At 27.9% G+C, this 24,741-nt stretch overlaps 1 protein-coding gene across 1 annotated transcript in view; it reads left to right on the forward strand.

Moving 5' to 3' along the window:
• The first annotated feature begins 3,998 nt into the window (after positions 1–3,998).
• Positions 3,999–24,741, forward strand: part of GCC88 (GRIP and coiled-coil domain containing 88 kDa) — a 44,770-nt gene continuing 24,027 nt past the window's right edge. The window contains exons 1-7 of the mRNA XM_075370390.1: positions 3,999–4,408; positions 5,766–5,904; positions 11,215–11,354; positions 17,032–17,289; positions 20,919–21,064; positions 21,748–21,997; positions 23,115–23,279. Coding sequence (XP_075226505.1) covers positions 5,820–5,904; positions 11,215–11,354; positions 17,032–17,289; positions 20,919–21,064; positions 21,748–21,997; positions 23,115–23,279 — 1,044 coding nt within the window. The 5' untranslated portion in view covers positions 3,999–4,408; positions 5,766–5,819. The remainder of the gene's footprint in view (positions 4,409–5,765; positions 5,905–11,214; positions 11,355–17,031; positions 17,290–20,918; positions 21,065–21,747; positions 21,998–23,114; positions 23,280–24,741) is intronic.

A 24,741-nucleotide genomic window follows, 5' to 3' on the forward strand; every position in this document is an offset into this window, starting at 1 on the left:
GTTACAGGGTAAAGATATAAATGGTTTAATTAAATGATAGAACTGGCACTAGAAAGATAATCTTGTAATGCTGCATGAAACCAGTCAAATGATTGAATTCATATTATTCAAGTAGGCAAGTTTTAGAATATTTAAAACAAATTGTTACAGGGTAAAGATATAAATGGGTTAATTAAATGAAAGAACTGGTACTAGAAGAGTAATCTTGTAGAGCTGCATTAAACCAGTCAAACTATTGAATTCAAATAATTTTCAATTACGCAAGTTTTAGAATATTTAAAACAAATTGTTCCAGGGTAAAGATATAAACGCTGAAATTCAATGAAAGAACTGGCACTAGAATAAGAATCTTGTAAAGCTGCATGAAGCCAGTCAAATGATTGAATTCATATTATTCAAGTAGGCAAGTTTTAGAATACTTATTCAAATTGTTACAGGGTAAAGATATAAATGGGTTAATTCAATAAAAGAACTGGCACTAGAAGAAGAATCTTGTGGAGCTGCATTAAACCAGTCATATGATTGAATTCATATTATTCAAGGAGGCAAGTTTTAGAATATTTAAAACAAATTGTTACAGGGTAAAGATATAAATGTGTTAATCAAATGAAAGAACTGGCACTAGAAAGAGAATCTTGTAAAGCTGCATGAAACCAGACTAGTAATTGAATTCATATTATTCAAGTAGGCAAGTTTTAGAATATTTAAAACAAATTGTTCCAGGGAAAGATATAAACGCTGTAATTCAATGAAAGATCTGGCACTAGAATAAGAATCTTGTAAAGCTGCATGAAGCCAGACAAATGATTGAATTCATATTATTCAAGTAGGCAAGTTTTAGAATAATTAAAAGAAATTGTTACAGGGTAAAGATATAAATGGGTTAATTAAATGAAAGAACTGACACTAGAAAGAGAACCTTGTAAAGCTGCATGAAACCAGTCAAATGATTGAATTCGTATTATTCAAGTAGGCAAGTTTTAGAATATTTAAACCAAATTGCTAGCGGGGCATCATATAAATCTGGTAATTCAATGAAAGAACTGGCATTAGAAAAAGAATCATTTAAAGCTGCATTAAACCAGTCAAGTGATTGAATTCATATTATTCAAGTAGGCTAGTTTTAGAATATTTAAAACAAATTGTTACAGGTTAAAGATATAAATGGGTTAATTAAATGAAAGAACTGGCAATAGAAAGAGAATCTTGTAATGCTGCATGAAACCAGTCAAATGATTGATCTCATATTATTCAAGTAGGCAAGTTTTAGATTATTTAAAACAAATTGTTACAGGGTAAAGATATAAATGGGTTAATTAAATGAAAGAACTGGCACTAGAAAGAGAATCTTGTAAAGCTGCATGAAACCAGTCAAATGATTGAATTCATATTATTCAAGTAGGCAAGTTTTAGAATATTTAAAACAAATTGCTAGGGGGGAAAGATATAAATGGGGTAACTCAATGAAAAAACTGGCACTAGAAAAGAATCTTGTAGAGCTGCATTATAGAGATGGTATGGTGTTCTCTGAAAAGATATGCTGGTAGTAATAACACAACATTTTTAATGTCAGATAATAAAAAATTAGCTGAAGAAAAATGATTGAAATACATAAGAATGATTGGAAACCATATTGTGAACATGTAAAAAAAACTGAAACTGAGTATAAGATGACGGAACTGCTAATCAACAAAATTACAGATAAATTTATCATGTATCTAGACAGTGATAGTGAAAGGGACTGTTCTGATGAACTCAAAGAAGATGGTGAATTTTCACAGGAACTGGACATATAATGCAAACATCAAGTAAGTGTTGATAGTAATAATTATAATTAGCTATCTTATCTGTTACAAATCAAAAAGTGAGTGGTTTGGATGATATAAATTCAGAATTGATCAAATGCTCTAGCACATTCTTTCAGTTTAGACTGCTGCATTTTCTGAATACATGTTGGAAGCGCTGCACAATTTCATACGAGTGGAGGAAGGCAAAGGTTGTCTTTCTCTTCAAACAAATGTGACAGGTCTATGACATCAAATTACAGAGAGATAAACTTATTAAGTGCTGCCTACAAGATATATGGGATAATTATTAACGAGTAATTTCTTTTAACTCTGATGTTTATTGATAATGCACCATACCACAATTCACTTCTAGAGAAGCCTCTGAATTCAAATGATAGGAAAATGCTTAAAGAACAATCAGTTTTCATAATGGAACATCATGTATAGATGATGTGTTTTTCTTGAAAGTACTAATAGAGAAAAAAATGAAATTTAATTTAGAGACTCACCTTGCATTCATCGACTAAAAAAAAGCATTTGACTATGTGACTGAGCAAATATAAGTCTTCTGTGGGACATGATGAATAAGAGAGAGTATCCCGAACACTTAATAGATACTATAAAAAGTTTTTATTTTAATTCAAAGATTATATTAACTATAGGAGACCAATTTTTCTGAAGAGATTCCCATTAATCAAGGGATACATCAAGGGTTGCAGTGTATTTCCCGCTCTTTTCAGTATATATCTATCGATAATATTGTAAGGAAGTGGAAACAGAGTAAACTCTGGGATTGATTTGGGAGATGAAACTTATTTAAATGCAATGCTTTTTGCTGGACAAGTAATAACTCAACAGAGCGAGAATGAACTTCAGAGATCAGTATTTTAATTACAATAGGTTAGTGAAGCTTACAATATGACTATTACAATAACAAAAACTATGGCTTTCTTGGGAAAATATCCTGTGTGCATGAAAATCACAATGAATGATAAAACCATAGAGCAAATTTCTCATTTCCAATATCTTGGCTGCGACATTATTTATGATGTAGATATGATAATGACCAGAAACTGACAAAGCTTCAGGCATTGTGTGGATGTATTCAACAAATGCTCTGCAAGAAAACCAGAATGGAAATGAGATTAAAGTTTTACAAGGTCATGACTGTACTAATTCATTGTATGGTTCAGAAATGTGGGTGATAAACCAAAAACACTTAAGTAGGATACAGGCATTTGAAATGAGGTTCTCAAGATCAGTAAAGGTCTCTACAAGATTGGATAGTCTCTATAATGAAGAGGTCTGCAGGTAATTAAACATTTTTTAAATGGAAGATAAGATTAAAGAAAATAGACGGAGATGGATAACACATTTAGATAGAATGACCGATGGATGTATACTTAAGCGGGTTTGTAGATATAAACTGATGGGTTGGAGAGGTGTGGACAGACCAAGGAAGCAATAGTGATAAACAGTCCCAAGGATACATTTATTTTCATAAATCAAACAATAATGAACCTGTAATAATAAGTATATATGGAAATCAATAATGTAGAATTACATAAATATGAATTTTTGGATGTATAAATGTAGAATTTTTGTGAGAAAACAGAAATACAAGTAAGATCGCAACAGGCAATTCGCCTATACCCTGATGAGAAGAAGATAATAATAGTACAATAAACAATATTACAAAAAAAAATTTGAAAATTCTAAATATTGTACAATAATTCTGCATCTAATGTAGTGTAATTACAGATAAAATATACATTCAAGCACTATTTAATTTTTTTTTTAGTTTAAAAAATACACCTAAATTAAAATTCTTGTTTTTGCAATTTTTATTTATTGAATTATTAGTACTAATTTTTTTTTACGTTTAGCTTACTTTGTATTATTTTACAATTCGCGCCTCTTATCAATGAAGTGTTGGTAATAAAACAAATACGAGTAGAACGTAGAATTTCGTCAAGCGACTACGCAAGTAGTTAGAATTTGATATTAAGTAATTGCACTGCTGTTATTGTAAATTACATTTTATTTACAGTATTTAGTCAAATTAAAAGTTTTTGTACGTATAAGTTTTAAATTAAATTTGATTTGTCGCAAAAAATTAATTGTTTTGTGTTTCTATTTACTAAAAAATATTACAAGATGTTATATTAAAATGATTATTAAATATTGTAATCAGATCAAAGTAGTACATGCAGGGTTGCTCAACAGCTGATTTGTGTTTTCACTAAATTTTGAACATATGGATTTGACGTTATAAGTGTTGTGGCAAAGATAGTAAGAGGGTTTAGGTTAACTAGAGGCAATAGTTTTTAACACGTTAAAGTGTATAATGATAATTGTTTTATTGAAGTTTAATTTAAAATAATTGAAGGAATGGTGCTTGATTTTGTTTTATTATTTTAGTGATTAAATAAAGTATTAGAAGTACTTCTAACATAATTTTAACTTAACGGAAGAATTTGTTCTTATTAATTATTTTCATTTTACCGCGAATTTATATTGTAAAGTAATATTTTACTTAATATGTTGGCGCTGTTGTCTACTGTGGGTTAGCAGTCGTAATATGAAATACTGTACAAAATTTTGAATTCATAAACTGTAAGGTAAGTGGTAGAGCTGTTAAAAAGTGAATTACATTTGATAAAATAGGTTACATTTAAACTGTTAAGGCAGTTTCTTCATTTGAAACATAAGTGTTGTATGTTATCCAAAAATTCATATTTAATAACAATTTTAGATACAAAATTTTGTACTTTTTAACATTTGGGTTATAAATTAGCCCTTTGAGTAGAGTTGCTTTGTTTCCATTGTAGAAAAATCTAATTGATACCTGTAATTTTTATAAGGGAACAACATCTTAGTAATTTTTTAATTTAGAAAGTTTTATTATAATTAATGATTGGAACTAAAATTGAATCGTTACATTGTTCACTGTAATCAAGGAATAAGTTTTTTCTAAGTCTTGTATATCATTATAATTGTATAGATACATTAATGATGTGTAATATTAATAAATTATTATTTATGCAATGACTCCACATAAGTTCAGAATTGTATTCATGTAATCTGAATGTACCAAGTGCCATTTGACCATCAGTGTAGATGAAGATATGCCTGATTTTGAAACTTATACTACTATTGATTTTACATAATACATTTTACATAATGAACTTTTCAACCTAAATAACTGACATACACAACAAGGTTTAACCACTGGTAAGTACTTCTGTGGGTAGATACCCCACCATAGAACTGTATTTGAATTCTGACCTCAATGTATGTAGCAGGGATGAAGTCAAGAGATTTCATGATGTTTACTTAATTTTCATGTCTAGAGTAGAGCATTTAAGCCCATCAATAACATTAATTGTGACTAATGTTAGTTAACAGCACTTACCTATCATCCTGCACTAATTATTCATTATGCAACTAATTGGCTGTTAGCAGTTATGTATATGTCCAGTAATAGCTCTAGAGCAAATTCTAATATAAAATTAATACTGTAGTATATAGATTGCATGGTAAGGCATACTTGTGCCATACCATGCTCTGTGCCTTTCCTGCTCTGTGACTCGTAACATCATAGATACCCTTTGTATCTATGCCATCTTAACAGGTTTTTTCCAAGTTTTATAAAGTTATAAAATAATTACAAAATATGTTTGGCTTTCCTTATTTCATAATTGATAAACATTATTCTTGAAATTTTTAGATTGTATTACAAATTTTTTTTCTGGTATTCCTAATCAATAGTTGCTTGTTGCTGAATTGGATACACTTCTTTTAATAACTTTTCATGCTATAACTCTCAACTTATCTTCTGTCATAAAGATTTAAAAATATTTTTTGTTTCATTTAATGCTATTTTAAGAATGACATTTGTTTTAAGAAATTTTATGTTAATATTGTGTATATTACAGTCTCTACGTGATATTTTTTATTATGATGTTTTGTGTGCAGGTTTCTCATTGATTTCAAAATTGATTTGAATTAAAGCTTAAAAAGAAATAAAAAATGGAGAAAGTTACCAAAAAACAAATGCAAGAAATTATTAAAAAGCAGGATGAAGAGCTTTCTCGTTATAAAAAACGTTTTCAAGGTAAGACTTAATTATTTCATACTTAATTATTTTAATTTTATATGTTTCTTTTTAGGTGCATTGATAACGCAATATAAAGTTTATATATCTGTTGCCTACCATCATGCGGAATTTAATTACCTTCTCACCATGACAGTAATAATTTTAACATCTTTCTGTTATGACTTTCTTTTTATTAGTTTTGGATCCAAAACTGTATTTGTCATAAATTTTTTGTAAGATATTGAATTATTATTTATTGTAAAATTTTTTTACCATCAGAGGTTAATAATTGTTAATAAATGAATCTATTTCAATTCAAGTCCAAAATACAAATGTTTTAGATTTTGGGCTTTTTTGGACACTTTTGGTCCAGTTGATTGCAATCAAAAGGAAAGGTGCACACTAGATGTTACAGCAGTCCTAAATCCAAAATTTCAACATTATATGGCTAATCGTTTTTGAGTTATGTGAGATACATACATACATAGGTATGCACATATGTATGTACAGATGTCATGTTGAAACTAGTGAAAATGGATTCAGGCATGATATAAGTGGATATTTGAAATCTGAAAACCGGAATTTTTTGCAGTCACAATACTTCCTTTAATTTGTACTAGGAAGTAAAAAAGGGGTAAATAACATTCAATAATGCGTAACAATGTTGTAAAACAGAACATTAAGCACAACCACTTAAATCCTATTTTGAGTTCACAGCTGTTGTTAAAACTTGGGAAAATTGAAAGTAAAAACATCAATTAATTCTTATTTACAATAATATTTTCAAAATAGTTTGTTTTAATATATTTAAGTAACATGATAAGAACAACAACTCACTAAACCTACATGAAACATGGAAACATAATTAGTGGGAGTAAACTAAGTATAAATTTCAACTGAGGGTTAAAATGTTATGGAGGAATGCAACATTTCTTGGCAGGAAAATGTGGTGAATTGGAAAAACAGTAAGTTAAAGAGTAGAAGGTTTTGAATTTGGTGTTTTAAAAGAATGTTAAAATTAAATTGGTTACTAAATTTTAAAATGAACAGTTATTAAAATAAATTATAGGAAAAACTGCTAAAAAATTACTAGAACTAATTTAATAGGTTATATAATGAGATCATTTATTTATGATCTTCATAAATGATGATTTATTACATCATGATACTATTCACTATAATTCCTTTGTGGACTATATAATACAGAGATACTCACATTTGATTTGATTCATGGAATGTAGTTATGCAAAACTGGTAATGTCGTACAGCAAGTGTTGGAAATGTCCAACATTTTTCTGAAGGCAGGTTCAAACCCTTTTCACTGTATTTTTTGAGATAAATTCTGTTAACTCTGATGACCTACAGGTGTCAGAAAATATAGTACTAAGGGTTTGGTCCTGCCTTCAGGAAAGTGATTGACATTTCCACCACTTGCTGTAAGACATTACCAGTCATGCGTAACTATATTCCATGAATCAAATGAAATGTTAGTATCTCTGTATTATAGTCTATAGTGGAATTATAATGTATCATGATGTGCAAGGTAAAATGATCTCACTGTACATTAAGTTATATGGTATTAATTTGTTAAAAATAAGTATATTCAGGTAAGATATTCAGGAAGAGGATGTTAAAAAGTGTAAAGAATTCAATGAAGATATTAAGTATAAAAAAAAAAAAATCAGAATTAAAAGATTAATATGTAATATAAGGGATGTGCATTAAATCCCATTTACTTATCTTGTGACAAAAAGATATTAAGAGACTTTTTTTAATCCAAATTCCATGTTATTAAATTAGAATTTATTTACATTCCAATAAATTCCAACTTAAATTGGAATTTAAGTTATTAAATAAGTTATTTAGCACAAAACAGATCTATTAACAATTTGTTTACATGTGTTAAATTATGATATTATGATTGATTCTATGACTGTAGTTATCAGTTCAATTTTTTCACTAAGTTTTATTGCATGTCATGTTATTCAGTAATGGTTGTATCATTATTATTCTATAACTGGTGATGAAATATGGGTTCCATATTACACACCAGATAAAACAGTAGTCATATTATTGACATTGTCTTCAGTCACTAAAAAAAAAAAACAAAATTACAAGCAGAATCTAAATGTGAAGTTGGCCTTCCATATTTGTTTGATAATAATTTGTTATCTTTTTGATCAACCTCATGGTCTAGAGAAAATTATTGCTACATAATGCTCTGGAAGTTGCATTATACTACCCAAAATTGGCAATGGAGGGAGCTGAAAAAGTAACAAAAGAGTTTTATGCAATGCATGTCTACATTTTTAAGTAGTTACAAATAAAAATAAACTTTCATGTTAAGTGGACTAGTACAAAAGAAAATGATCGGTGTTTTGAAGCTTTTGAAATATTTTGGTCTTAGCAGTAGTTAGAAAAGTAGATTAAGGAAATTTTAGTAAAAAAATGTTACATGTAATTTTTTATATTAATCATTTTTGTTATAAAGGATCTTTCAAGATATCTAGATTTTTTCTCAAATTGCATAGGATTAATTTAAATTTATCAGTTTAATGCTCTGCTCCTAGCAAAAGATGCTAGTATCAGATTGACCTTTTTTTAATACACTGCATAGTTTCTTTACAATATCCTTACATACAAGTTTCACGCTTATTTGATGAATTAGTCATTCTACAAAACAAATTATAATCCTTTCTGGTAATAGTTGGTCAGCTGACTGGTTTATCTCTTAAGATCATAAATGTATATTGGAAATTAAAAATGACTTAATAGAGATTTGAGATACCTGCTGGATCATTCCTGAAATTGACTAAAACATGAAAAATAATACTGAAATATAAATATCTCCTTTTACAATATGCCCCCTTTCTACTTTATACTTCTTATCAGTTTCAAACTATTATCAGAAAATTTATACCAACGTTATTATCGCTGTTCTTTTTTAGGTCTAGAAAAAATACATTGACTATAATTTTCAAATACTTTTAATACTTAATAACAAATAATGATCTACAACCTAATTAAATTAGGTAAAATAAATATATTATAAGTAAAAAGTAAGTATATTATAAAGTAAAAATATTATTACAAATATTTTTTACTTCTAAGTGAAAAAATTATTATTATTATTTTGGGAAAAAATTGCATTGTAGTTACAATTCTATAAGAGTTGTTACTTATGGAAAAAAATCAAGAATAATGAACATTTTCAATATCTTTTGATGTTTTCCAGTGTGTAGGTTTAAATGACATCAAATTTTATTGAAAAATTTGCTTTTCTGATTTTAAGAAATGATTTTGGTTTTTATTTTCCAATAATTTGAAGATAGTTATAGTTAAACAACTTATTTCTGTGGCCTAAATCTCACACCTAAATTTTTTGAGTATATTTTCTTCCTGAAAATGAATCTTTTTTTAATTCACTACATAAACCAGAAACTTGTGTATATGAGAGTATAATGTAGAAATTTTGTGGTAGTGGAACTGGATTTGAATCCATGGCCATGGTAATGAAAGGTTGATATGCACTCTACGATTGAGGTCAACATAGAATTGATGATTAATATTGTATGTAGATGTAACCTTAAATTGTGGTTAACTTTGTTGTTAATATTTAAGTCTGGACTTTAAGATCTTCACAATATACAATTTATTTATTTTCTTCTGTGTAATTAAAAAAAGTAAAAATTGTTATGATCCTGTTAAATTAAATAATAAATTCCTGAAATATTTTAAATGAATAAAAATGTTAATATTGTGAAATAGTAAAAAAAAAGATAAATATATAGTTGTTATGACTAGCAAGAAGTACAACAGGATGGATTAGTTATACCTATTTGTAAACTAAGTACTGAATGGAAAAAAAATGTTAGAACATATTTTTGTGTTCGTCTTGATAGTCAACAAAAATCGTAAAAAATAATAAAGAAGCGAACATTATAAAAGACTTTCAATATAGTTATATTATAATTTAACATCGTTATTTACGTAAACCAAAAGTTATACGGTATCGAATAAATATGTAATAATGTTTGAAAATTTCAGTGGTTAAACGTCAAATTTCAGACTATTTGTATCCACTTGTAATTTTAACATTTGTATCTAACTTGTGTAGCGCCACCAGCCACTACAGATGTAACCACCGATGTTCGTTTTGGATAGTTATAACAAACTCTACACAGAAACTCACTGAATTAGCGATGCACAGCTTCTCGCTGATAGTTCCTGCCTTTAATCCATTAGTGCTATTTTGCGGTATCTACACGTAGTTTATCCATCAATATATTTTATATACCATTTTCCCTTCTGCAGACTGATGTTTTAAGCGTTATGTCTGGGAAACGTGATATTTGATGGATGTTTTCTACAGTCCTAGATTAATCAAAAATTGATTGTAAAAAAAATTTGAATAACAATGTGCATTTTTTAAATTGCCTTACTATTGTTTAACAAAAAAGTTAAATAATTGATTTCAAACAAATAGAAAAGACATAAAATATTGTGGAATTTATTTTTTATATGAAAAAATTAAATCTAAAAGGTAATGTTTTTTTTCGAGTATTACGATATATCGTTTACAACTTTCAGTTAGGTGAGCGTTCGTGAAGTATGATTGGTTAATTCTCTGCGGTAACAAATTAAATAGATTACTAACACTACGTTTATCGTAACTATGTTATTTTATTGTTTATTTTACTGGAGTAAGTAACCTGTTTTTTTAAACAAATTGGGTTTTCGGAATAGGTACAGTACTTCCCGAAAACAAGTCGATATACACATTGAGTGCGATGGACCGATTGTATTTGATGTCTGTATTGCAAAGATCGATATGAATGATTACAAAATTATGTATAATCGATTATTTTTCGTACACTACCCGCGGAAAATTGGGATACCCGGCAGTTAAACGTGAGCGTCGCGGAAGTTCTGAGGCTTACAGTTCTTTGATACGGTCGCTCTTTGATTTACTTTTGAAAACTGAATTTAGGTGGTGTTATTTGAGTGAAGTAATATTCCTTGTACTTGTGTTTATATGTATTTAACGAACGCGTAATGTGTATGTTGTAAAATGTGCCGGCAATAGTGAGTGACTAATAATCTTAATGTTTTATTATAACAAAATAAAATATTACCTGTTGTTTTTAATATTAGTTTAAATTTACTTTTATAACAGCTGTTCAAAGAGAACTTACAGTTAAAAATTTTATGTATTAGAAAATTCGCGCCAACTTATCTAAGCCAATAATTGTGTTTTATATTTAGCTAAACTTGTAATTAAAGTAAATATGATTGTCTCCACATCTAATAACGAAAAAATATTTGTAGATCTGGTGGCTGCACATAAAGGTTTGCTTAAAGAAAAAAAAACTTTGGAAACAAGTTTAAAGGTTATGAGTCGTGCACCTGCAAATGCTATAACAGGCAAAATTTCCCATGAAACAGAAAGTAAATCTACAGCAGAAAAGGTAATATTTGTGTTTATAATACTGGATTTTTAATGTAGGGTATTTTTAGTTTTGGATTCTTTTTTGTAAATTATGTATTATTTGTATGTTTCCACTGTGTAAATTATGTGATAGTGTAGGAGTAGAAATTATTTTCTGTAAGAAATGCCTTTTTTTCTTTTTAATAAAACATGAGAAAAAATCTTAATTGCCTTATGTAATTAATATTTTTGATCATTGATGTAGTGTCATAGTTAATGGTAATCAAATTTGTTACACAATTGTTCTAGTTCTGTTATAAGTTATGTTTCTATTCTTATATGTAAATTTACAGTATTTTATTTGTATTCAGTTCTTTTATATTTTATCATTTTTTTCTGAACCTTATTGACTTTGTTAAATGGCACTATACAGTTTCTCACTTGCTCATATTCCCAGTTATTATTTCATAGTATGGTCAAAATTCCCAGTATTATAGACAGACTATTTACCAGCTATGAAATGAAATATTCTTATGAAGAGGCAAAGGGAGTATTGTTATGGTATATTTCGTCCTCACCATGCTAAAGTTAGGAATGTGAAAAACTCAACTTTTCAGGAGAGCTAAATAACAGCTTAAATGTTAAATCTTAAATAGGAATACATATTTGTAAAAGTAAAAAGGTTTAAACTAGCCTTCCTAAAAAGATATGCATTGTTTAATTTATCACAAGATGCAGGACGTATAAAGTAGTAGTCTTAAACTGATAAATCTACAAAATGCGATTTTTCACATTCGTTACTTTAGTATGATGGTGATGATTTGAGTACCACATTTAATGCTATAGATGATGATATTTATGTAATTAGTCAAGACCATACTCAATATTCACTTTTTTAACATTCTAATTATGTAAAGATTTAAATCCTACTTACCTATCTGATGTAGTGTATTTGGTACATTCTTAAGTGACATTAATTGTTGCGATTAAAAATATCCATTGACAAACGCTTGCAGAATGCAATTATACAGAGTATTGTTAAAACTAAGTGATCTATAAAAGCAGGGCTTCAGCAGTTGAAGTTATCCTTTTCAATTTTTAGATTTTACTTAACCGGATGTTCCAAGTGTTCCAGAAACTACAGTTTGTTTTAAGGGAATGGAATTGATCTTAAATTTAAAAGATCAATTTGAGCTCATAATCTAGATACATTTACCCAAGCCATCATTTAACTTTGGCTGGGATGTCATGATGTAAACCATATGAAGAGCTGTATTTGAGTTTATTAGTAAGGTGCCACAACCATATGTGAAAGTTTTATTTCTATATTTTGTTAATGTGTAGTAGCTCACAATTTCTGTAGAATTTCAGTTGAGTTGAGTGAGCTGTTATTGTGAGATGGCTCGTTTAAATGAAGTTATAATAATGTAATTTTATTAATTCATCAGAAAACAATATTTAACTGGAAAAAAGACTAATTTAGCTTTTAATTAACGAGTAATGAATGTGTGTTTTAAAAAGCTAGGTTTATAGGTTTCAGTTATTAGTACTACATTAGTTGTTTTTTCTGTTTATAGAATAATTTTACAACGTTGTAGATTGCATGCAATTGTCTTAACTGTTTAATTCCTGTGATTTTTTTTTTAATATAACATACATAATTTTTAGTATCATACATGTTTTATTGTAAGGTAATTTAGTCTTATACAAACTGATTACAATGCAATTGTTTGAAATGTTTTTTTATATTTTTTACTTCTTTAAATAACATGTATTGCTTATATTAAGAAAATTAACTCCAAATTATTTTGATGTGAACTTTGTACTTTAAGAATAAGTTTATTGAATCAAGATGTGCGCTCCTAGGATTCAGAAATGTGAATGAGTTGCTGCAGGATACACTTTTATTGAGACATAAATTAAAATAAATCTTGTTAGTTCATGTAAACTGGTGTATTTCATTGTGTTCTTAGTTCATGTAAATTTTTGTACTTTATTTCTGTGTTTTATATATACTTGATTGTGATTAAAAAGAACACGTTGCTTACATTTCTCATCTTAAACATCTCTTTTTAATATTGTAATGTTTAAAAATACATTGTAAAATTGTTATTTTGGTTACTAAGTGTAATTTCTGTGTTAAACAGGCCTAGAATATGTACCATTTAATTTTTTAATTAATTAAATCTGAAGTAGTGTTTGAGAAAAATGTTAAAAACCAGTATAATATTTAAATTTATCTACTGCTAAACTTGAGCTGTATTTAATTTGATCAATGCAGAACATATTTCCTTGTTTTCATATTTTCCATTTTTTTTTTTTTTTTTTTTTTTAATTCTGATTCATTTTGTTATATGGATACTACAGTGATATATTTTTATTATTAGTTAATTATACTAATTGGTTTTGTATTAAATTCTTGTCAAAAGGTAGATTTTTGAGAATGTTTTTGGCTTTTTTATTAAACTGAAATGTTATTCTTTTCATCTTGTTGATTTGAAGATTTTAATAATATATTGATTGCCAGTGTAAGCATTTTTTTTATACCTGATGGTCATCTGTAGGCACTACTCAAAATTAGGAAACAGCTGTTTTTTCTACATAGTGTTAAGATTCAGTATTTTTAGATATGTGTCTTAGTATGAACTGTTCTTTCTTAGATCTAATTCTGCTTCCAGTTCATGTAAATAAATGAAAAATTATGATAGATTAGTGTTAGTATATTAAGCAAGTCTGTGTATGTTATTTTTTTAATAACTACCAAGATCATTTACTTTTTATTTATTACCAATGTGACAGAAATAAAAGTGCATTTACATTACAAAAAAGAAAGTCAATCCTAAGGAAAACATTTAATTAAACTTTAAGAATTAATTAATTTTAGTAAAATACAAAATTTGCTAATATAAAGCTTAAACATACCAGAAACAGATAAAATTAACTTTGAACAGTGTATTTTTAATTAAAGTTAAAAATATAAACACACTTGCACAAATTGTAAATACATTGTGTATATAAAAAGGAAGAGCTTGTTAGTTATTAAGAAAAGTATCTAACCAAAACATTATTTCTAATTCAATATTTATATAAAGATACTTACGGTTTTTAAACAAGTTATTGTTTTTGTAAAATATTTTCTTATTGAAGCCTTATTTAAAACCTTGTGTATTAAAATCTTTTAGCCAGCTCAGCTTTGTTGTTTTCAGTCCTTCACTCTCCTTCAATTGTTATAAACCTAGCCACTTTATAAGGTAAATTAAAATGTAAAAATATCTAGATTCAACTGGGTTATGTTAGGGTAAAAATAAAATTTCTTCTGTTATTGCAGTAAATTCTGAATGTTGAATGTAGGCATGCGTTGTCATGAATAAGAACAATTCCTGACGTAAATATCCACATAAGTAGTTTTAAATGGTATTCCTTAATTTTAAAAGTGTTCATAACTTTTTGTCTAGAAGTAGTGATCTTGTTCTTACAAAATATTGATGTAAGAAATCACATCCAACAAACAAGTTAACAATTTCCATTTTTTTTAACAGTTCTGTTTTGTGAAATGCCTGAAAATCTAATGGAAAAATGAATCATGAAGTGTGTTTTCTTAAACTTTTTGATTCATTATTTAATAAGGTTATTATGGGTTTCAACTTATGAGGTGAAGACTAATTTAAACATTTTGAGTCCTTTTGCTCATTTTATCACTATAAAAGAGGTATTCATTTAAGTCACACTGTCAATTACTTTTATGCATTCTTTACTGTAGACCCATAAATATCTTGCTGTTATGATCTTTTATCAGATCAAACTTCACTACAGCAGGATTGTTTGTCATAACTTATCATTGCCAAAGAAAGAGTCAAGTAAATAACTAAGAATCAGCTGACTGTTCGTTTTAATTTTCATATTGTAATTAGTAGATGATGTGTAGTGACACTCATAACAATACAATATAATTTATAGGAAATATAAAGTTCTTTATTATTATTATTATTATTATTATTATAACATTAGCATTTTGTATAAGAAGGGCTAGTTGAAACGCTATGAAGAATGATATTTTTAAAGTGTTCATGTGCATTTCATACCTTACTGATCACTCAGTAGCCCCTGAACATATTAGTTTTTGCTGAGTACCTAGATGGATGTAGGAATTTCAGGGAATAAAAATGAGCAGGAAAAGTTGCTTTCATCTAACTTTTGTGGATCACATTATCCATTCTTGTTTTATATGCTTTAGTATAATTGATGATGACAACTTGCCAGAAAGAATGGTTGTTAGTTTTAATAATAAGCTGTTTCACAGTAAGGCTGTAAAAATCATTAGGGTGAGTCAGTTTCTTAAAGAAGTTTTTTTTTGTCATTTGCATTAGGGGCATACCAGGTTAATGCATTGGTTCCTCATTTTATCTGATGAAATTCCAATATGTTTCTGCTGTGTAATAGCATCTCATTCTTGATTATGTAGATTACGTGCCATTGTGTAAGAGATTCAAAGCAGTATACAGAATTGATTCTTTTAAGTGATGGTGTGAACAAAATTGGCATTATTGAAATCAGTTGGATATTTAAACTAAAATATTTATTTATTGCTGCTCATTTTTGTGTAGAGCATTCCTCTTGCGTTATGTTTATTTTATTTTTGTATACTTTATACATGTTTTTTATTAATTTTATGTTTGTTTTTTCATAGTAATGGATTTTACTTCCATCTTGATTTTATTCACTTTTTCAGTTTACGTGGGATTCCTTTACAATTTTTTATTATATTTTCTTTTATCTGAATGCCACTAATTCCAAAATGTTTTGTATAATATCGTGTAGCTGTTGTTTGTCTGTTTTTATTTTATAATTAAATAATTGTTTTCTAATTTAGCATTGGTGTTTTTTTCTGATTATGACCTCTGTGGTTGTTTGCTCACAAGTAAAGGGTGGTCTTTGGTTGTTGCAATTTTTTTTACCATTATTTCATCTTCATTTAAAATGTCTTCCTCAGTTGACTGCCTCGTTCCTTAAAAGGAAATTTTTGATTTCATGAAACTATCATGAAATGGATCCTTGTTTAACGTTCACTTTATATGATATTTCTAATACAGCTTAATACAGTTTCAATAACGCTAATGTACTATTTTGCAGGTTGAATGTTATTAAAATTGGTACATCAGACAATTTTGTTCAATAAATATCATTTGCTGTTAGATCTGAGGAAAAATTTTTATTAAAAAGGTTTTTAAAGAGATTGAAAAAGGAAAGTTTGTCAGGGCTTCCAAGGAAACTGACAAGGGTTCTCTTTTATGATTAGGACAGGAGTATGTAGATACTTGTTTTAACATGTTATAGATTTTTACTCAAGAGCTTAAACAATTGGTTTCATATTAAGAAAAATTAGTATAAAGCAGGAAGGGGGAACAGATTGAATGAGGTTATCCCAGACTACTTTTAAGCTGTGCTGTATTAAGAAGGGTTATGATTTGTGGGTTAAAACTACCTTCAATCTTCTATTTTTAAGATTAAATTGTGGGCTCTTTATTGATTCAGGAACTCGGGAAAGTTAGCAGTTCTACTTCAAAGTTTTGTAATGTTTTTTTATGTAAAATTAAAACTGTTGATTTGCCCATTGTATTCCTTCAGACAGCGTTGAGGTGAAATATCAAATGTTTTTACATATGCAGAGCTTTGTTTATTAACTTTAATAACCATATTTCCTGTTATTTATTGACCAGTTGCCAGATGAAGAAGCTGTAGAAAAAGATGGTTGTTTAGCTGGTTCATCATCTGTTGAAAATTCATATTCCATTTACGCCAGTGCTTTTAATAGTAGTAGTAGTAGTATTGGTGATTGCAATGATGAAAGTGTGGATCAGTTAAAATCACAACTTGCTACATTAATGCAATCAATATCTACACTCTCTGAAGAAAAATCTCGTATGGAAGCAGGTTTTCAAGCCGATAAAAAGTCATTGAGATGTGAAAAAGAGGAGGTAATGTTTATAAAATAATGTTATTAAATTATTTCTGGTAATTTTCTTCTTTTTTTTTTGAAATTGTACATTCTTGTAAATTCATTATATTTAATGTATGAATTTGATTCAAGGAAGTGAAATACAGTTATTGTCTGTTTGCTAATCATTGATGCTCTCTTTATTATGAAGGACAAGATTAACTGTAAAAAGGTTAATCTTGTTTTTTTTTTATATATGCAATAAATTCCATTAAGTAATTTCTACTTTATGGTGTAATTGTACAGAATATTTACTTCAGTGGATGCTAACAGAGTTCTTGTTTGACAGTTTAATGTTGAAGCAACACCTGTTGATGTACGCTAAAAAATATTTATTTGAAAGTGGCTTTCTGTAAAGATTATATTATTTTGTTTCAATAATTCTTGATTAAGTGTAAAATTATTACAGCTGTATTCTGGTCATCTTTAGTATTGTTTAGAACTTGGATAGATCATAATGTGATAAATTAAAAAAAAAAAAAATATTTGATAAGTACATCTAGTATGTAACATATAATAGCAAGAATATATACATAATGTAAAAACTCAAGTAAGACTAACAGCTTCTGTGAATTTATTCTGAACAGCTGTTACAAACCTAGATTAAATTTATCATATTTAATTATGTATTCATTATATGCATATCATCAGTATGTTTCATTATCATGTATTCTTTTTTATGCTGTTATATATTTTTTTTACACATTATGTAACATTAAAAAAAAATCATACTGTATATGAATTATCCTAAAAATTATTAGTGTCTTGTGTTTTTTAAGGCTATGTTAATCATTCTATTATAAAGTTGAGCTTCTAAGCCTGTTGTGTGGCAGGATGATGCACTGCTGTTGATCATAAAATATGAATGTGGTGGTGATTGTTAAAGTTTTTTTAGGATGATCTTTATTTTTGGGGACTTTACTTTTCCTTATGTAGGTCTAAAAGGAAGTCCCTTTGCATAAGGAGTAGAGAAAGTTAAGCTTTCAGGAATTTACGACAGTTATTTATCTCTAAATATTTTGTAAAATTTAAAGTCATATGATGGATTTTAGTGTAAAATATTAATATTTACAATAAATATTTGGTTATTTCAGTTTTACTGTTTAATATTAATCATTTTTTTGTGTGGCAAAATAGCAATATAAAGGGAGTGCATCTCCAATAACATTTAACCAGTTACAGTAGTTAAAAATGTACTTTGAGCAGCAAGGATATGTAGAGAAATTGTTAATGTTGAAGATCAAGATAATATTAACACTGAATTTTTTTCTTATCATGGTATGGGTTTCTTTGGCTGAACGATTGGTTAAACTTGTTTTGTGAAATGTGTAGAGACATATGGTTTGTCCTAGAAGTCCCCATACCCCTCTTTGTACTTAACATGTTGCTACTGTTTTGAAAATCATTCATATTTGGTTTCTAAGAAATAGTGTCTTTATTCTGCTTGTTATAGTTGTTGTACCTACTTTCAAGGTTATGCAGGACAATCATTCACTCTTGTTCAGTTGCAAAGGCGTCTGATGTAAGTGGATGCAGCTAAAGTGTTGAGGAGTTTTTATGATGTGTATAGGTGCGTGAATGATGATGTACAGGACAAATAATGAGTACATTTCAGGAACGCTTTTTCAAGGGCATACCTTGTAAAACAAAACTGCTTGATTGTGCGAAAGAAGATGCCAAGTGCAAAGATGTGTCACTATCATCAGTTGAAGTGAGCAGTCAACAGTTAAATGTTTTGTAAATGAGCAGCTGAACTGCTAATACATCACAGTCAACAACTCATGATCATATTAAAAAAGACATTGCAATTCCCACCATGAAGCTTCAACCTTACCATTCTTGACAACTCATTGTAGGTAATAATGAAAATCTATATGTCATAACATTGATACACAACAAATGAAAAATTGTATAACAGTGTGGAGGCAGCTTTTCGAACCTTAACTCTTGATTTGCAACATAAGAGGATGTGAGACACATAGCTCTGTGTGTTTAGCATGATGGTGCTCATGTGCTCATACAGATCCACGGGATAAATAATTCACAAGTGTGAGTTAAATGTGCTTTTTTTTGGTTTTTTTTTTTTTACCCTTGGGTTTACTATTGGGTATTGCTTCAGAGGATGAGATGAATGATTTGTAACATTGTGAAAATGCCATGCCTGATTGGGGATTCAAACCCGGGACCTCTGGATGAAAGGTTGAGATGCTACCACTCATGCCATGGAGGCCAGCCATGTTAAATGTTTAAAGTATAATAAATCCACAATGAATATTTGTCTAAGCTATGGGGACTTCCCGGACATACTGTAGAATAAGTTTTTCCTCTAAAATTAGTCTTTATTTTAGAACATTACTTGTGAACAGTTTCTTATATGCAATTATTTTGGAATAAATGACACTTGTGTGTTGAATAAATTCACTATAAAATACTTGCTCCCAGTATAAAATGCTTTTATAAAAATGATGGGGTAGGAGAATGTGTGCTCTCTCATCCTTGGTGCCTTCTAATTGAAGTGGTTAATGAAAATGAAAACTGATTGCTGCAATTTCTTGGAAAATTGTATCTTCTCAGGTCAAATTTCCTTAGACAGCAGTTTTTAAGTAATGCTACAAATAAAATTGTGACCCTAAAAAATCAGGGTTGTTGTAGTATTTAAAGAAACAAGATTAATTCTGTTTTATTTAACAGTTTAACTCTTGTAAGTGTTTTATTCCATTAAAAAGTATTTTATTGTACAATATTATTTCAGTGATGAAGAGTGACTCCTTCGGAGGAGCTGTATTAATGCACAAAATAACCAAATTTAAGCATTTTCCAAGCTCACACATGAATTAGAATTGTAGTATTACATTATAAAAAGTGGTATATAATGATGTAAAATTTTGTAGAAGAAAGTTATTGTAATGATTAAAAAAAAATGTTTGACAAGTCTGCCAATATTACAACTAAATCTGCTCTTTTAAAGAAAAAAAAATTACTTATGTTTATTATAAATTACTTCAGTAAAATGTAACAGCAAAACTGTGGATTTTTAAAAACAAGTATTTTGATGCATTTAATTTCAAAAGGTTTACAGTACCAAATCCGGGCAGATTTATATACCAAGGTAGTTTTTTTTTCTTGGCGCTTATGAAAAATTTAGTTATATTGAAAATACTGAAGAACAACTTAAAAAAATAAGATTGAATAAATTACAAAAACTACATTATGAAAGAAATTCTTAAACACTAAAAGATTAAAAACTTGTCTATAGGTTAGAATTTATTTAGAGGATATTTTCAAAAATTATTGTAAAATTCTGCCCAAAAATCTGTTTTAAAATAAAATCTTTAAGTACATAGTTTATTTTTTATTTATTTAATATTTTCCTTTGAATTATGTGATTTTTGGATCATTCATAAGTAGTTAAATGTGACCAGTGAATAAATAAAAGAAAAAAAAATTTGGCACTTGGTCATAAATCTTTGTATAATCTTGTTACAGTTATTAAAGTTAATGCATTTTCTAGGTTGTTTGAAAAAGAGTTTATATTATCAGTGGTATTAATAATATATATATATATAAATAAAATAAATATATATATATATTTTTTTAATTTTCTTTCAGCTAGAGAATACAATAAAAGATTTACAGAGACAGTTAAATCAGGTTAATAGATCACATCAGAGTGAAGTTGAAAATTACAAATCAAAATTGATTATAGAACGTCATCAGCGGGAGAAAGAACACCATGATCATGGTGTTATGATTAGGTTTGTGGTTTTTACCTTTTTATTTTATACATACAACATTTTTTATATTGTAATAGTAGTGATGGTACAAATGATTTTTAATAAAATTAAACAGAGTTTAATTGAATTTTAACAAGAGTGTTATATGATACATTTTTCTTCCCAATTTGTATCATTTTTCTTACATTTTAAAAATATTTAAGTAAATTTTTAGTAATTTTTCTTTAAAATTGCTTGAGTGATCTTAACCATGTTCACTGCAGGGTTATAGCTTGCATTCAGCTTATTTCATGAAAAAATGTATCTTTCAAGAAATATATTTAAAAATGTTAACTCAAATGTAAAATATTTGAAACTAATAAAAAATATTTCTTTGGGTAAAATAATGAATTTAATGTGTGAGTTTTAAAATTTTTTCGTCATATTTCTAATGCTGTTCAAAGTACTAGGTTCCCTATTTTATCTTAACTGTTTTAACTACTCATCCATTTAAAGAATTTTCATAAAAACTAAGCAATATTCTCATGTGATTTGAGATTATGCTTTATTTTATGTATTATGTTTTTCCATTATCACCATCAGGTAGCATGTTTCCCTAGATATAGGGTTCTAGTTATTGCATTCTAATATGCAATTTACTCTGTCATCTTAAAATGCTAAATTGCAGTCAGGATACTTTATAATCTTTTAAAATTTGACAACAGGGAGTTGCAGAAACTTCTTGCAGAAGAGCGTAGCAGTCGTGAAAAGGCTGAAGGAAGAGCTGAAGAAATGCATCGTGAGCTTTTTATATTACGTAGTTCAGTTGAAAATAAAGAAAATGAATTAATGAACCAATTAGAGAATCTTAAACTTAAATTGAACAGAGAAAAAGATACATCAGGCCCTATGCTTCTTTCACTTCAAGAAGAAATGAGTGCTATGAAACAACGACATCTGGCTGAAATACAACGGGTATGATAATAAAATTCCTCTTTACTTTATTATTATTGTGAAATAATTTATATTTTCAATTAATACATTTTGCTTTGTGTTTTTTAATGTTAGGGATTATAAAAAAAAATGTCCAGATCATGTTGATTGTTTTGGAATAATGAGATAGGTGGTGGTCATTAGGGGTTATTGTTCACAGACCTCAAGAGCCAGTATGCTATGAACTGCAGTGTTACATGTGTTATAGGACATTTTGGCAAGGCAGCATTGACCCATGAATTAGCAACATCTATATAAGGTTTTTTTAGACTTTTTTATCAAGTCCTGTGAAATGTTTTGAATAGAAGTAATAAGTTAGAGAAGCCTCAGCTCCAGAATAAAACATAATTCCAGAATAAATATTACAAAAAAAGAATAGTAAATACTTTCTGGTTAATTAGAAATACTACTCCAATTGAATGATTGTATTAAATATTTTAACTTCTGATTAATATAGCACTATTGATTGTTTGTTATGTAGCACTAAAAAAGGAGCTTAGTATGTAGTAAATAATTTTGGATGATAAGAAACAAGATTTAAAACAATTTTCTTACAAAATTTATTTTGAGAAGTTTGACTGAGGATTCCCTTCAATGAATAAGAAGATATTCTCTACTTGAAGTAATTCTGAATAGTTCAATCTGTCAATTTTATATATTAAATGACAATAATGTACAACATATCATTAGCAGGTCTTGGATAAATTATTAAACTGCATTCCTTTCGTGGTTCTGCAAAATCTGGAATGCCTTTGGGAGTATCTTGAAAATGGGAAGTAAAATGAAATAAAATAAAATGAAGGTGAAGGTAAAATAAAATGCAAATATCTGAATCTGCTACTAATGAACAACTCCTCTGGATCTCCAAAGTTGAAATTCTGGATGGTTTTGTCACTTCATGTGGTATTTATTATTAATGTTGCTAAAGATGATCATGACTGCTGATATAATTTGAGTGTGATAGAAAAATAATTGTTTTCTTAGTATAATTTTATATTTTGTTTTTGGAAACAATTTGTTAGTTGATTTTTGCGTCGTGTTGATTTTTACTTTATTTTCTAACTTTTTATAAGTTTATTTGATAATTTTTGAATTGAAGGAAAAAGAACGTGCTTTGGAAGCTGAAGAAAGAGCTAAAACACTAGCTGTAATGCATGAGAAACGTGTTGCAAATTTGGAAGCAAGATTAGCTGAACTTTCAGAAACTATTGGCACTTATGATCGTCGCAGACAAGAGGATCTTCAAGCAATATTTAGATTGAAGGTATTTATGATGACATGGCTGCTGCAATAAAAATTAGTATTTATTAATAGCATAAATGTGTATGTATATATATATATATATATATATTTTATTTTTTTAACTATTTCATGGTTTGATGATAACATGGAATAACAAATATAATAATCAACTTTGTGATGTGTCATTTTGCGTTCATTTTATCCAAATAGAAAGTAGAGAATTAAAGATCCATTTTTATGTGTAGTGAATTGGTATAAAAAAAATTAAATGCACAAAAAAGTTTAAAAACATTAGTTTGGTAATTTTATTAGTTTCATTGCATTTGAAAATAATCTCATTTATTTATACAATTTTCAGGCACAACAGTTTCCATATAATATTGTATTTACCTTACCTAACTATAGATGTAATGTGAAGGATTACCTCATTTATATGGTGTTTACCCTCCACTTATGACAAAACATAAAAATTGTCTTTGACATTTCATTTGGCTGTTTTAGGAATTAAGTTTTAAACACTAAATTGTTAAGATAAATAGATATAAAATAAAATTAAATGTTATTTTTAAAATGTTTTAAAGATAAAGTAGCATTGCTACTTTATCTTGTCATTACTTTGTCATGTAAAATCACTTTCACTTAGTCTTATTATACTCTTATTATGCAGTGGTAACATAACATCTCTTTCATTTTGATTAATAGCACACCTGTAGAATAGAATGATAGTTGATGTGCAGTTTTTCTCATGCAGCCAATTTCTCATGCTAGAGATTGTGAATCCATGAAATTATTTAGCTCAAACCTGTTTGAGTGATTCAAAATGGTAAAATGTTTTGTTTAGGTTTTTACTGTTTTAAAGTGTTACATGTGCTGATTGTTTTATTTATTTTATTTTATTTGAACTTTAATGAAGGAGAGAATATATTTAATAAACACATGTTGATTCTGAATAAATTGTGAGTGAAAATTTCAGAAAAAATAGTGTATTAGAATTTAATGGAAAGAAATGATATCCCCTAAAGTGGTGAAAGGTGTTTGGTGTATTATGTTGACTTGCATAACCTTATTCAAACCTTTTGTAAAATAATTTACTTATTCAATCAAGCTAATGATTTCTTAAGATGACTTCTTACAAAAAGACTTCCAAAGGCCAGCTATTAAGTTTCTAAAGTATTTCATTAGTTTAAGTGTTTCAAAAGTTGTTTCACACATTATATTAATATGAAATATTAAAATGTCATAGAAATTTAAGAATTGGAAGCACTTATTTGATCAATCTTATATAACTTCCAATGATTTGTACAAATAATTTTTTTAATTTTTATGCAGTGATTAAAATACACTGTTTGTGATATCTGAATCTGGAAGGGTAACAAAATCAGACAGATACTCTCTTAAGATATTTGAATATAAAGCTTGTTTGTTAATGGAAATGTCAATGAAAATATTTTATTTTTATGGATTGAATGTGTTTATTGTTTTAT

This window comes from Lycorma delicatula, chromosome 7 (genome assembly GCF_047948215.1).
Source record: "Lycorma delicatula isolate Av1 chromosome 7, ASM4794821v1, whole genome shotgun sequence".
Lineage (NCBI taxonomy): Eukaryota > Metazoa > Arthropoda > Insecta > Hemiptera > Fulgoridae > Lycorma > Lycorma delicatula.